The sequence below is a fragment of the Musa acuminata genome, chromosome BXJ2-8 (assembly GCF_036884655.1).
Source record: "Musa acuminata AAA Group cultivar baxijiao chromosome BXJ2-8, Cavendish_Baxijiao_AAA, whole genome shotgun sequence".
Lineage (NCBI taxonomy): Eukaryota > Viridiplantae > Streptophyta > Magnoliopsida > Zingiberales > Musaceae > Musa > Musa acuminata.
In genome coordinates this window covers 1010103-1025233 of record NC_088345.1, presented here as the reverse complement: position 1 = coordinate 1025233, position 15131 = coordinate 1010103, and the positions used below count along the sequence as shown (strand labels likewise).

Below are 15131 nucleotides of genomic sequence, written 5' to 3'. Positions count from 1 at the left end.
TGAAAACAAAAAACAATCATCAGAAGAGCTGCATGATATAAGCACTAATATCCTAAGATTCATATGCGAACAATAAGACAAGACCATTCAAGCAAAGCTCCATCCATTAATCACAAAGTTTATGGATGTTTTGCCTCTCATTACCTCTGAAAACTGACAAGTTTGTTGTCTGTACAAACAAAAACTTAGATTAGCTAAAACATGGTGAAATACCTGAACAATTTTCAGTCAGTACAGCATTGCTGAAGATACCTCAACAATGTTGTCCGTTCATAATTGCCTAACAATGCCCTAAATATTAGATAAATTCACATGCACCAGCAAACCCACAAGACCTCCAGCACCAGGATACCATTCAGACTCAGAACAAGTATCACTTCATCATCTTTGATTTGCCATGCACATCTCCATCGGATTTCACTATTCCTTGATGATCATTAGTTGATTCCATACATTTCAGCAATCAAGAGAAGATATATATATATTACTCAGATACAATAATTGCCTATAGATTACATACAGAGAAATGATTCCTGCATATACACAAAAACTCGATGCATTACTCACTCACAAATACAAGAAGGTAAACATTTTGCAGTGTATCAAGTCCCAGACTCTCCACTGCATACATGTGGTCTTCTACCGGCATAATCGATAGTATCATCACCACTAAGAACTGTTATAAGCATTGATATGATAATGCACTGGTTGGAAAAAGAATAGCCCTCGATTCTCTTACCAACATCGGATGCTCTCTCATCCGATTTCATTGGATCGCTTGCACATTTTGGGGGTGCCGACTCCATCATCATTCAACCAAAAAAAGAGCAGTCTTTCAGCTCGAATGAAAGCAGAGCCTCACAGGTCCGCAACACACAAGAAGCGCACACATAAGCAAGCCAAAGGCAAGCTATTTAGGACCTTTACTAACGGGGACGGCAGGGCTCGTTTCAGACGGCAACGTGTTGAGGATCGAGTTGATCGAGACGGTAGTGGAGCTCACCGGATTGGCTCTGCCGATCGAAAGAAAGGAGTTAGACGAAATGCCAAGACAGATCGAACAAATCTAAGTATTGGGGACGATGGAGGAGAGGTGGACGCGAACCTCGGCGACGAAGGCGGGGGCGCAGTCGGGAGGGAACTCGAAGAGGGAGAGGGTGAAGCGCTTGTCAACGACGCCGACGTCGAAATGGATGATGCCGGAGGCCTGGTCGTCGAGGCGGATGGCGCGGACGGGGAACCAGAGGAAGAGGTCCTGGGCCGCGACGCCGGAGAGGCCAGCGATCTGGCCAGGCGAGATGGTGCCAACGATGCTGGCGTTGTACCGCACCTCGCTCTCGAACTTGGCCGTGCACGGCGCGTACAGCCGCGCCTCGAACCGCCCCTCCCCGTCCACGTAGAAATCCCGCACCCCCTTGGGCAGCAGCCCGATGGGCAGGCCGTGGGACCGCAGCACCTCGTACGCGCTGCCACCGTCGCCGCCGCTCGCCGCCGTGACGGCCGCGCCAAAGAAGAAGAAGAAGAAGAAGGAGAATAGGAGAAGGAGGCTCATATTGAGTTAGGTTTTCTTGTTCCACAAGGTGTTTGTTCCGGTTCTGAGGAGAAGGGGAGAAGAAAGAAGGGATGCTGAGGGTCCACAACAGCGGTGGGGACGGGCGGGGCCCCGACGTCGAACACCTCTCCTGTGGTCTCTCACCGTAGAAGGAGAGGAGGCGTTGGTGGTGGTGCATTTATTGTTGGTTTGGGTTAGAGGGAGCACGTAGTACAAGCAGACACGCGGGCTGTTGGAAGCGCAGGAGGGCACTCCACTTGAAGAACACTTAGTGTTTTGGCCAGCTTTGCCTACCCACCTAAACACGGAGGACGCTTTGCTTGGCCGCCGAAGGCATCTCAAGGGCATTTTATCGAAAAAGCTTTCTTTTCTTTTTTTTTTTTTCATTTTAGGTAATTTATCATATTTGATTTTTACTAGTATTTGATTTATTCCTATTAGTCAGTTCAAGTTGAAGTATTTGATTTATTCATTTTAAGTCTTAGATTACTATTTTTTTTTTTAATCATCTCGCTACCCCCGTTCAACCAATGCAACAGCAATGTCTCATCATTATCAACCTTCTTACCGGTGGTGGTCACAATCGTTGCGATCTTTGTCGCTATCACCAATAGGAACCTAACCTAGCGTCAGCACGAGCCTTAGCCTAAGCAAAAACAACAATAGATTGTTGTTGCCGAAGGAGGGGGGAGGGGGGAGGGGGGGGGGGGGTTGGGTGTTCGTATTAAGCCTTAGGTAGTAGTGTCATCGTCGTCAGCTTTCTACTCCATCGTTATCATAGGAGGTCATTAAGAACAAGGCAACAGGTTGATGTCACATTCCCACCAATAATATGTTAGCCTTTTGTTGATTGTTATTACTGTGGTTGTTAGTTAAGCGTTAAGCCTCAACGATTAGTGGAGCAATCGAGGTATAGCCTAGTTATCGATAATTGGTCATTGGCATTGTCCACCTTCCTATTGGTCATTATGATTGTGGCTTTTGATTGAGCCTTGGTGATGAGCAGTTGCCAACATCAATATTCTTTTTCCTATTGGTGTCCATCGTCGTTATCATCGATGAAGCCATCTATTAAGCCTTGATGACTAGTTAGGCAATAGAGCCATAGTGTATTTGTTACCAACATCCTAAGAGGTGGCCATTGTTGATATCTTTATTCCTAATGGACATTATTGCCTTCAACGAAGCCTTGCATAGGCTCATCAATCAATTACTTCTGAATGAAATATTCGGTTTTCTAGATGATATGGATACTTTTAATGAAACACTACATTTGTCAATATTAGAATCTGAAGTAATTTTAGGAAATGCTCATTCAATATATGAACAAGTTGTACGATCTACCTCTTGATAAATTCAAATATCAAACTTTGTTTTGGGAAGTAGTCATGAGTTAGAAGAGCAAATTGAAGGATCTTCTCCTAGGCAACCTCAATTTTACAACTTTGATTTGAATAAGATATTATAACGTATGATAATAAAAATAATTATAAGATATTTGAGAAAGAATGGGCTGAGTAGAGAATAAGATAAGAAGTCGAAGAAGATATAGGTTAGAATATATTTGATGCATATGATATTATCAATAATTTTATTGAATTCAATTTAGATATGTATGAAAACCTATTGGAGGATATAATCATAGAAGAAGATGACATCAATCTTAATGATTTAACTCCCAATTCATATAAAAATGAGTTGTCATCAGTGGCCTATACATTGAACATGTAATAATTTGTGACTATTCATATTATATATTTAATATAAAATTTTGATTATGATATTTGACATATAAGTCCAATATTTTAGAGTTTAAAAGAGCTTTGTAAGAATATATTATAAGGATGAATTTTAAAATGATTATTTAAGTATGTAAAAGTTACAAGCTTAAAGATGATGTAAAGTCGAGCATTGTGGATGGATAATAGTTGCTTGTGGAGATAATACATGTCAAATAACAAAGTTCATCAATAAATATCAATGTAATATGTTTAGAGGAAATCAAGATCATCTATCTCGCACTAACAAGTTTATAGCTAAATAAATTAAAGAATAGATTCTTACAAATAAACATTATACACTGAAGATGATCATTACAGATATACAAAAAAGATTTAGACTAGTAATTTCATATATAAAAGCATATCTAGCATATGAAATCGACTGAAGTTTGTGAAGATTTTTATGGATTTTATAGTGAGTCATACATTTTCTATGAGAGTTGAAAGATCATGACTATGAAATGACTATTTATTTAATGACTATGGAGGAAGAATATTTTTGTTAAGTTTTTTGGGCATTTGATGCATGTTTGCATAGTTTTAATTAGTATATTCAACGAGTTATTAGTTGAGATGTAGCACATTTATCTAAAAAATATCTTGGTGTATTGATGATGATGATTGCTATTGATGAATCTAATAAGTTATATCCTATCACATTTGGAGTAGTAGAGATTGAGGGGAGAGAGTTGTGGAAATGGTTTCTTCTTTAGTTGAGAAAATACTTTGGTGCAATGATTCTTAAGAATTGTGATAGAAATCCTAAAATTCTTGTAATAGTAAAAAAAATATTTCTAAAGTCATATCATGTTTACTACATGATCCATCTTTTAAAGAATTTAGTAAGTAACGTGCACGATAGGGAGGCAGCTAAAGTTATTTAGGCTATCGTAAGAGCACCTTCTGAGTTTAAGTTTAATGAATGTATACAAAAACTAATGAAAAAATATCTTGAAAGTTATTATTGGAATGTAGAATTAAATTGAGAGAAGTAAGCTACTATAATAGGATGAGGTATATAATATTAACAACAAATGGTTTCAAAAGCATGAATTCACTAATATCTGTGAACTTTCAATAAGATATATGATCGCGATGATGCAAAAAAATGTTACAAGGTGATTTTATTTGCATTGTCAAACTATCAATACTATGCTCGGTACATTGATACTCTCGATAGAGGAAGAAATATTAAAGTTGAAAGATAAGATGAGATTATATATTGTTTACTCTCATTCGAATAATATTTTCCAAATTCAAACATATATCGAGATAGTTACAATACACTTAATAAAAAGGATATGCTTATATCGATATTTTGATATATTTGATATTCCATGCTCTCATGCAATAATTACTATTAGGTTTCTAAATTTCAATCCATATGAGTATTGTGAGGATTAACTTTCGACAAAATATTTATAGAAGACTTATAATGACACCATCTTCCCAATAAGAAGCAAGTAGTTTTGGATTAAAAAATATAATGATAAGATTATCTTACCTTTGAAGAGTGTAAAATAGCCAGGTAGAAGAAAGAAGATAAGGATAGAATCGAGTCACGGTAAGAAATCTAGAAGTCATTAGAAGTGTTAGCAATTAGACCAAAATCGATAGTTATGAAAATATCCATCATTTGTATAAGTCGACATTCTCAAATGTAAAGCAATGTGATATTTTCAATCTTTTTCTAGAATCTAATTTTTATTGTCTACATTGGCTAAAGGAGGTGCTTTTTTGTTTATAGTATACTTATACAATAAGTAAACCTATACAATTTTTTAACAAGTGTGTCACAACATTATGAGACATTATAAGCTTGTGATAATTTTGAATATGAAATTATCATTTTATAATTGATGTTACAATACTTCTTGTATTTTTGTTTTTGATGACATTTGATGACAATACTGCTAAAATCATCTAAAAATTATAAAATTACTATTAATGAACTTAAAATCATCTCATGGCAGTTATAAAAAATTTGATTCTAATTTAGGTGAATTTTAATTTGAGTTATACTCCATAGGATATGATTACGATCTAATATTTGGATCATTACATGATAAATTTCATTAATTAGACTAAAATTATCAAAAGAAATTAAAAAAATTAGTATTTATCAATTTAGAATCATATTACGGTAATTCTAGATAATTTGATTTGGGTGAATTTTAACTCGAGTTATGGATAGGATAGGATTATAACATAACATTCGGATTATTGCATGTTAAAATCATATTAATTACACTAAAATTATGTAAAAATTAGAAAAATAGTACTAAAAATTTATACTCATGCCATAGTAGTTTTTGACAAGTTTTGGTTGGTTATGTTTATTGTAACTCAAGTTATACTCATCATAATTTCACTCAATACTCTAGTATAACACTATCCAGGAGTGATAGTACTGCTAGACAAGCAATGATATTACCTATACCTAGTGCTCTACTAACCTAGCGTGATGGTACTACCCTAGACCAAGTAATAGTACAACTAAGAACTATAGTGCCCTTTTTAAAAAAATATTTCTAAAATAATCTAAAAATTAAAATAAATTAGAGAAAATGATACTAAACATATTAGATTTATGTTATGGTTGTTATAGAAAAGTTTAGATAGATTTAGAAAGATAATTAAAATTACACTTACATTACACTCAAGTTATACTCACATTACACTCATCAAAGATTTAATCCCACACATTCCCTATTTAAATAATTAAATATTCTAAAATTAGAAAAAAAAAATAAAACATAAAAAGTAATACTACATATGTTAGAATGATATTATGATGCTAGCATAGAAGTTTGAATAGGTTTGGGGATAGTTCAATAATTTATACTTGAGTTATAATCCGATTACACTCAAGTTACACTTATCACAAATTTAAAATATAAATCCACTTTTTTGATAATTAATGATCTTAAAATTAAAAACATAAAAATAATACTAAATATATTAAGTTCATGCTAAGATAGTTTGAGGACTTTGGATAAGTTTCGAGATTATTTTTCTATTTACACTTCAATATAGAAATCTCCTATTTCAACAATTATGATCTTAAAAATAAAAATAAAAAAGTGTTATTAAATATGTTACAATCATGTTATAATATTTTTGGAGAAGTTTGGATATGTTTTAGATTATTTTTTTATTTACACTTGGATTATATTCGGGTTACACTCGAGTTATACTTAATCACAAATTCAATATAGAATTCTTTTATTTTGATAATTAATGATCCTAAAATAAAAATAATAATACTAAATATATTATGATAGGTTTGTGGATAATTTTCTTATTTACATTTAAGTTACACTCCATCATAGATTCAATGTGGCAATCTCCTATTTGAATAATTAATGATCTTAAAATAAAAAAAATAAAAATGATACTAAATATGTTAGGATCATGTTATGATAGAGAAATTTAGATAGTTTAGAGATAATTTACCTATTTATACTTGAATTATATTCGAGTTACACTACCTATTTGGTGATAACACCACCCTCGATAGTACCATAAAAAGCCTAGGTGATAATACTACCTATTTGGTGAATTATTTTTGTTCAATCCGTAAGTGTAACTCAAGTTAATTTTTACTAAATTAATCTATACTTATCAAGGACACATATGATATGATTCTAAGATGCTTCGTAGCAATATTTTTAAAATTTTTATGATTATATGGTGATTAATTTTTAAATTTAGATTTTTTATTAAATTAGTGAACAAATATAACTCGAGTGTAACTCGATTGGTGATTAATTTTCACTAAGCCAATCCAAACTTCTTCAAAACTACAAAGACATAATTGTAAGATGATGTTTAATATCAATTTTCTCATATTTTATGATTATACGGTGATTAATTTTTGAATTTAACTCATTGAAATTTCATCAAACCAATCCAAACTTTTTCATAATTATTAGTGTTAGGGTCTTAATCATGGAGTGTGTATAAGAGTAGCAAGTAAAGTAAATGATCATAAGTAAAAGTCACAAGCAAGAGAAAAATAATTTATGGTAGTTCAATCTTCCTAATCTACATCCACCCTCGATTCATCTTCTCTCAAAGCCATTGGCTTAAACTATCAATATTATATTTAACGGGTGAAAATTAATTATCCTTGTTACAATATTCTCCTTTTCTATGTAGATGAGAGAACTTTTACACTCACCCTTTACAAGAGACCTCTCATCTCTTATACTCAGTATAACAACTACACTCGAACTCAAGAGAGAGGAGACTCAAATGATACTCAAAAAGAGATTTACAATGCTTCACAATATCATAAATAAATGCTCTATCAACTAGGCATGAGTAGAATATTTATAGCCCTAAAAAATCTTTCAAAATTGAACCAAAATTTAAAATTTAGATATTTTAGGGTACAAATAGTACTACCATTGATTCCGAATGGTATTACCATCATAATATTTGAAACAATTATAATACTAGACTTCTATAATACTTTCATCGTAATTTTTGATATGGAGCCACAATATTAGACTCTCACGATGCTACTGTCATAATTTTTGACATGAAGTTACAAAACTAGACTTTGATAGTACTATCAATGTCATAGGCCCATTGTTGACTTAGTTAGTTTAGGCTATGTGGTTAGCCTTTTCATAACCCAAATTTGATCCAACTTTTAAGTCCAATAACTTTTATTATAAATAAGTTTTGTTTCAATTTAATACTGACTCAAATTGACTAAAGTTATCAATACCTTAACTCATTAGTCACTCTACGACACATCTTTCGGTACGTTGTTCACTCTGATATGTTGTCTATATATGTGGCTATTCGAGTCTCTTTGTCGCATGCAGGTAAAGCCAAGTGATGCAAGAAACTTTTGGGAGTTTTGAGACGCATGGAGTCTCTCCTCCTCCCACTAGTAAATGGTCCATACAAGGCCCTTGGCATCGTCTTCCCAAGAAAACTCTCAAAGACATGCGAGTCCAAGTTTGAGACGCATGGGTTTTCCCAACATTTCATTCAGTCCACATCAGTAGTTTCAGCACACAGCATGGCACAGCACAGCTCCTTCATCATCGGTGTGCATCCTGATCACCTCGCTTTCACAAAAACAAGAAGCTAGCCAAATGTGCAGCACTCTCGTCTTCCTCATCCACATATCTGTAAATCCAAAAAGGAACAAGCGAGAAGCATGATTCGAGCTCCCCAATATTCCTGGTGCAAGTTATATCCTTTTTATCTTGTCGTCCTCAGTTTGGATTACAAGGTAATGTACCTGCATGTTAATAGCTCAGTTTGTCATGAATCTGATCTTGATACCTACCAAGATAACTAGACATTTAATGTGAAACTTTTCTTCATAAATCAAAACTTATATATCGAACCTAAACCTAAGTTCTTAATCTCCTTAGTCATGTGGATCTAATTGTTCTTGCATGCCATAAGAATCCCATATTACTATTCTCCTCTTTTGGATAGGAATAATGCTGTGAAAGATTACTTGAGAAAAATTCTGTGGACAACTTTAGGCCATATTCTTTCTTTCTTTTTTATTCTTCTTACGATGTATATATTATATTTTGAGAAAGCAGATTGACTGGGCAATTATCAATGAATAGACTTTAGTGTAGTTCATATGGATTTTGACTGGACAGATCTTAGCAACAGCCATTTGTGATATGGGCTAAAATTCAATCAAGTCAACCCAACCTTTATTATCCTAAGTTAATTAAGGTCATGAAATCCCCTTAATTAGGGCTGGCATTTAGCTTTTTTCAGCTCATATTGTTAGTAGACATCATTGGTGAGAGCCTTACACTGTACTGTATGGAGTTCTTTCTCGATGTATCATAGACGATGATCTGTGTGCCTTATCAAAGTTGAGGTCAGCTATAATTTGATTCGGGTTTCATTAAGCACCCTTTATCATCAAATAATTCCAAGTAAAATTTGGATCATCTCAGTGATCACAGACTACTCATCCCTTTCAGATCTCTGCTCATCCTTACGAAACTCAAATTAGGAAACATCTTTCATGCGGATCAGTACACTAATGCACTGATTGATGAATTGGGATTCATGATCCAACTCAACACCAACCCTTATGCACAACCAAAATCGATGGCATTTGCAATTATTACTCGTTAGCCGTATAATTTTTGCGGCTGATAAATCTCTCTCTCTCTCTTTCTATCTATCTATCTCTCTCTCTCTCTATCTATCTATCTATCTCTCTCTATCTATCTATATACATATATATATAAACTTCTCTCTAAACTATCCATCAATCAAAATAATTTGGACATTGCATGGTGATGGATCGATCTGGTAATGTGTCACGTACACGTGCATGTGCCTACGATGAGTTCTTAAATGATGAACCATTGGACACCATCTACTTTGCTGTCATGCAACAATCTCTAATCATATCACCCTTCCTATCTTATGTGTTAGGTCATACGTCCATTCTACGATGGGTGAAATGATAACCACCTCGGACAAGAGGGTTGTACTCCCTTGTCAAGGTTGCATATTTCCATATCAATTACTCTTTATCATTTTCATATATATATATATATATATATATATATATATATATATATATATAATTGATTTAACAATACATCAATATATACCAAATGATATCCAATTCTATTATCATTTGGATGATTGATCTTATTAATAAAGAAATATTTAAGATTGTTCTTCTTAAGTTCTCAGGTTGCTTGGAGCACTACATTGAAAGATAATTTCTTGAGTGCCCATTTATCTTCCTTTATTCGAGTTCTATAGAGTAGCATAAAAGACAAATTTAATTTAATTTTTGAATCTATATATTCCTCTTAAGTTAATGATTTTTATATATATCTCTCTAGATTTAAACATAGTATGTATATCCATGCAAAGACCTAAAAGAACTACAAACTATATTCCCTTGTAGTTAATTTTTATTTGACTATCAAACCTAAGATTATTACTAAAAGTTTCATTAAGATGGTAAGAATTGTAAAGGTATATCAGATATTTTGTGTATTTTAATTTTTGTATTCAGACTAACAATGATTATTAGTGATTAACCATTGGATGGATATTTGTGGGAGATATATAATATGAAGCACTATTAAAATTGATTGGAGAAAATGCACTATTTCCAAACTTTTGAAACAATAGATATGTGAATAACCCTTTTCTGGGGCAAAATTAAGGTAAACTAATATATGTGGTAGGTGATAGTGTGATTGATTAGGAAGGCCAGACCCTTGACAAAAAGACTTCATATTATGCTTACTTTGTAAGCTAATCAGAATATAAGTATCATCATAAGGTGCTTTTGTGGTTGCAAGAGATTCCATAAATGAGAGGGAATTGCTTGGATGCCTACACTGGTCAACTTGCTAATAGAATTAATTATGTCCACACTATTCCTTCTTCCATTTGGCCCTTCTTTCACAAAAGTTGGAGCAATAATTTTCTCCTGTTTAAGGCATCTTCAATAGATGCGCAGATAATTGACTATGTTGTTATTATATTATTATTATTATTATTATTATTATTATTATTATTATTATTTTACGAGTCGAGACTCAAGACTAGTCACCATTTGGTCTGACGTTAGTGTAATACCTAAAAAGAATATCCCTCGTTAAATCAACATAGCGGACACTATATATAATTAATTTTCAGATATATCTTCATTTTGAATTCACTAAACTAGGCTTGAGTTCTATAGACATTTTATGCCCACAATGATCATATTGTTATTTAATTTTTTGAAGATGTATTTTTTTGTCCTTAAGTTAAATTCTCTCTCTTCCATAGGCAATAATACTGGGAAAAAAAAGGATTAGTTTAGATCAATTTCATCATGTCAGATTGACAATCAATTTTAATTTTGACTATGTCAAACCTCTATGCAACTTCAAATGTCAATCTAATTAGAATCTCATCAAAAACTTGCTGCTGTTCCTTGGAATAATCTTTATCCACTGAAACATATATTATATGCTGCATTGATTTAGATATATACTTAGCAGCTTCAACTTCAGACTGCTCCATCCCCTCTCCCTAGTTTGATATGTTCAAGCTGTCAACCTCAGCTGTAATCAACCACTGTGAGCAACACATCCATTGTGGTTATGTCTGATGGCCAAGAGAAGATAATATGCCTTGCCTGGCTTTATTAGTACAGACGTGGTCCAAAACTTGGCCAAGTGAATTGATTATATAGGTTAGCAGGACAGCAGTGAGCTTTGTATATTGATTCCTGGAACTAAATGCATGTACCACAAGATTATACATACATTTAGGGCCATGAAAACTACAGAAATCGAATTGAAGAATCTGCATGTGCACCAGCAATGCAGTGAACCTGAGAGAATGTTTTTGGACCATACACATGCTTTTCCATGACAGCAGTGTTTAGTGCGTATAATACAATGAAGCTAATGTGTCGCCTTTTCCAGCAACGTGGAACGTTAACAGATTGAAGCTGACTCTTTAGTACTACTGCTCTAACCTTATCTCTCACCCATCGATGTGTAGTTGAGACACCCAAGAAATCAAATCCATGACAGATCACACCCAAATCATACGTCGGCAGCAATCGAATTAGACACATCCTTATACCAGAAGTAAAAGCCGCTCCATTAGGCACATCTAAGTTGCTCGACGAATCCTACATGATTTAACTCACGATCATGTCTATGCATGTACTGTACATACGTATAGGTTGGAAGTATTTTAGGAGTCGTGATTAGATTCAAACACTTTGATGAATTAGAATTAGAAATTGAATTATAAGATGTGAAATATTTTTCGGTGCTCTTGCGTTTCTCTATAGAGTTTCTAAAGAGGGCGAAAGAAAATGTGTAAATTTATTAAGTTTATTTTAGAAGGTATACAAAGAGTTGTGTTTGAATAGAGATAAATCTTGTATGTATGTATGTATGTATGTATGTATGATATAAGAGAAGAAGAACTATTAACTCTTTTACGATTAAACTTAGTTTCCTGCCATATATTAATTTTTGTTATTGTAAGTTATAATACTTAGAAGATGATTAAAATAATAATAATAATGAAAATATTAACTTGAGAAGCTTCATCTATCCGCTTGGATCAGCATCCATTTACAGTGTTCATTTAGTTGATTGACACGATACGAGTATGGAGGAGGAAATACAAGTTTCAATGAGAAAAGAATCAAGAACACTGATCTTGTTCTAATTGACGTATCCATCTCGAGATTGATCATTGTCCTTTTCCCACAAACTTAAGAAAGAGAATTTAATTTCCATCACAATTCATTGCACTATTGAGTCTGTCATGCAAGCACACATGAAAGCAAAACTCATGTGCACCACCATAAATGTCCGCCTTGCACTGTTTGATGTATTTGCTGTTCTGGATTTGACCCATCAAAACAACTGGTATCATTGTCACTTATCCAGAAATAAATTCTCTTCTTCTTAAGATTCAATTAAGAAATGTAACACCCAAATCAAACATTCTGAGTTGGGTGAATAATGATTGTTGTGGTTGCTAATATATTTAATTTATGGTGCACCACCATGTACACAGTGAAGAAGTAAGGGGGAGGATGAGCTTTGTCCTTCTTCTTCTTCTCTTTCTTTCTTATATTTTTGTGATAGGAGAAGGAAGGAGGGGAGGGAGAAAGAGATGGGTATGTCATGGACGTGAAACCAAACGGAGAGGCAAAGGAAGAAACCAAGTGCCGTGATAAAGGCAGAAAGCTAAGGGGGAAAACCTGTTCCCATCACCCCCACCAAGTGGGTCATTTACTCCATGTGCACTCATGTGGTGGTTTGCTCTCCCATGGCCCCACCACCCACTTCTCCAACTCCTCCTTCTTCCTCCTCCTCCTCCTACCTTCTCCTTCTCCTCCTCCTCCTCCTCCTCCTCAAAAGACTCTCTCTCTCTCTCTGTCTCTCCCTCTGTCTCTTTCTTTAGGCTATTCATATAGTGGCTATGGAGTTAATAGTGTTTCTCCTATGTACATACTGTGCCATCTTTTGCCACCCATGCATGTTTTGTAGCCACGAAATGGAGGAGATCTCTGCATGTTGACGCGTGTGTCAGAGTTGGGATTGCCCTTCCCCTTTCCCTTGCCTTGTGTCTCTGAGATCAAGCCGGACCCTCTTGTGTGTCAGAAGAGCAGCAATCCTAAGAAACCGTACCTTAAAAAGACCCCTCACCTCGTTATATATCCATCCAATCCTATCTTCTGATCCCTTTATAGCCATCTCTCTTTCAGTCTCTCTCTCTCTCTCTCTCTCACTGTCCTCCTTCCTCCCCTATGGAACCAAAGAGTTACAGTGGAGACTGTAACCCTAATCGGAACCTTCACCCCTCCAAGCCCTTGATGGCCGCCCACTTCCTCAGATGCCTCTCTCGTATACAGCAGACCGCAAGCGACACCTCGGTGGCCAGCCGCAGCCGTAGAATAAGGCGCGCTGCTTACGCGTCGATGGCCTACTCCGCCGGGCACAGGCGAGCCTGGAGCCGCGCTTTGCTCCGTAAGCTCCGCTGCCGAAGAGCCAGGCCTGTGATCCTTCCCAGGAGGCCAAGGATCGCGAGACCTCAAGTAGTAATAGAGATCGATCGAGCTGAGGTTCTTCGCAAGCTGGTACCCGGAGGAACAGGCATGGACTACTGCAGGCTGCTCGAGGAAACAGCGGACTACATAAGGTGCCTAACCACGCAGGTGAGGCTCATGCAAACGGTCACGGATTCGATCTCCTCTTAGGATGGCTTGAGGTAGAGGGTCAAGAGAGAGGTGATCAAGAGAAAAAGCAGGCGTGGTGGTCTGGTTGGTAAGTGCAATACGCTCGCTACATAAGGCCTGTACTCCATACCTACAACATGTTACCGCAAAGTAGAATGATTTATGCATGGTTTGTTTGATAATGAAAATATATGTTCATGAACCTTAGAATTTGTACTTAATTATAAAGACATGGTATTCTTCGAATCAAAACGAGACATGTTGAGATTAGATAATAATACTGTCACAGTCCCAGCCATCTGTGTGCTTGTCATGACTGATAAGTGACACACACCTAAGTTTTCTGATGGACATCTGCAAGTCTTGCAGGGTGGGGAGAAGAGAGGAAGAAGAAGGAGGAGGAGGAGGAAGGGGGAAGTGTTCTTCACCTCGGTAGGTCCCAGCAGGGCTGGTGGTGGTGGTGGTGGTGGGTCCATCGACCATGCCAGGAATGGTTGTTTCGTGCTCTCAAAGGCTTGGACAACATAACCACAACAAGGGGATCGACCTTTTCTAGGGTTTCCTGCTTGTTTTTGGAGTTCATCCCCACCCACCAAGTTATTCCATCACCTTTTCCCAGTGGGACTTCACCTGCTGGTTCTTAGTGTGCTGCTGTCAATCCAACCCCCCCCCCCAGACTTTGATTCTCCACTTTGGTGGTTTCGCTTAAGCTAGTCTTTGTTCTTTCCTTAGTTTCTCATTATGGATAAGGTGATAGAAAGCACAAATGTCATGCATAAACAAGACACCTATTTTCCTATCTTAAACCATCATCTCAACTTACTGTCTTCAACACCAAACATCACAGGGCATATAGTCCATCCATTTATTATTATTGTTGCTTTCATAAATGAACGGTAATCTTAGTTTAATTACTTGGAAACGATGTATTATAATCAAAAGTTGGTGCAGGGAGTTGACCTACATATAAAGTGTCTCAAATTAATTAATGCTTTAAAGTCAACTCTGTTGCATATCAACTGTGCTTTGTTATGCAATTCAACTCTGCATGTACTTATCTTAGATT

The 15131-nt window shown here is 35.6% G+C and overlaps 2 protein-coding genes across 2 annotated transcripts; one reads left to right on the top strand and one right to left on the bottom strand.

Moving 5' to 3' along the window:
- Nucleotides 1-454: 454 nt before the first annotated feature.
- Nucleotides 455-1730, bottom strand: LOC135618525 (uncharacterized). Its single transcript, XM_065119435.1, has 2 exons — nt 1106-1730; nt 455-1013 (listed from the first exon to the last, which is right to left on the bottom strand). Exons 1-2 carry the CDS (start codon nt 1550-1552, stop codon nt 951-953), a joined length of 510 nt encoding a protein of 169 aa, XP_064975507.1. The 5' UTR covers nt 1553-1730; the 3' UTR covers nt 455-950.
- Nucleotides 1731-13702: 11972 nt separating this feature from the next.
- Nucleotides 13703-14593, top strand: LOC135619366 (transcription factor IBH1-like). The gene is made up of 2 exons (XM_065121302.1): nt 13703-14044; nt 14435-14593. Exons 1-2 carry the CDS (start codon nt 13703-13705, stop codon nt 14591-14593), a joined length of 501 nt encoding a protein of 166 aa, XP_064977374.1.
- The last annotated feature ends 538 nt before the right edge of the window (nt 14594-15131 follow it).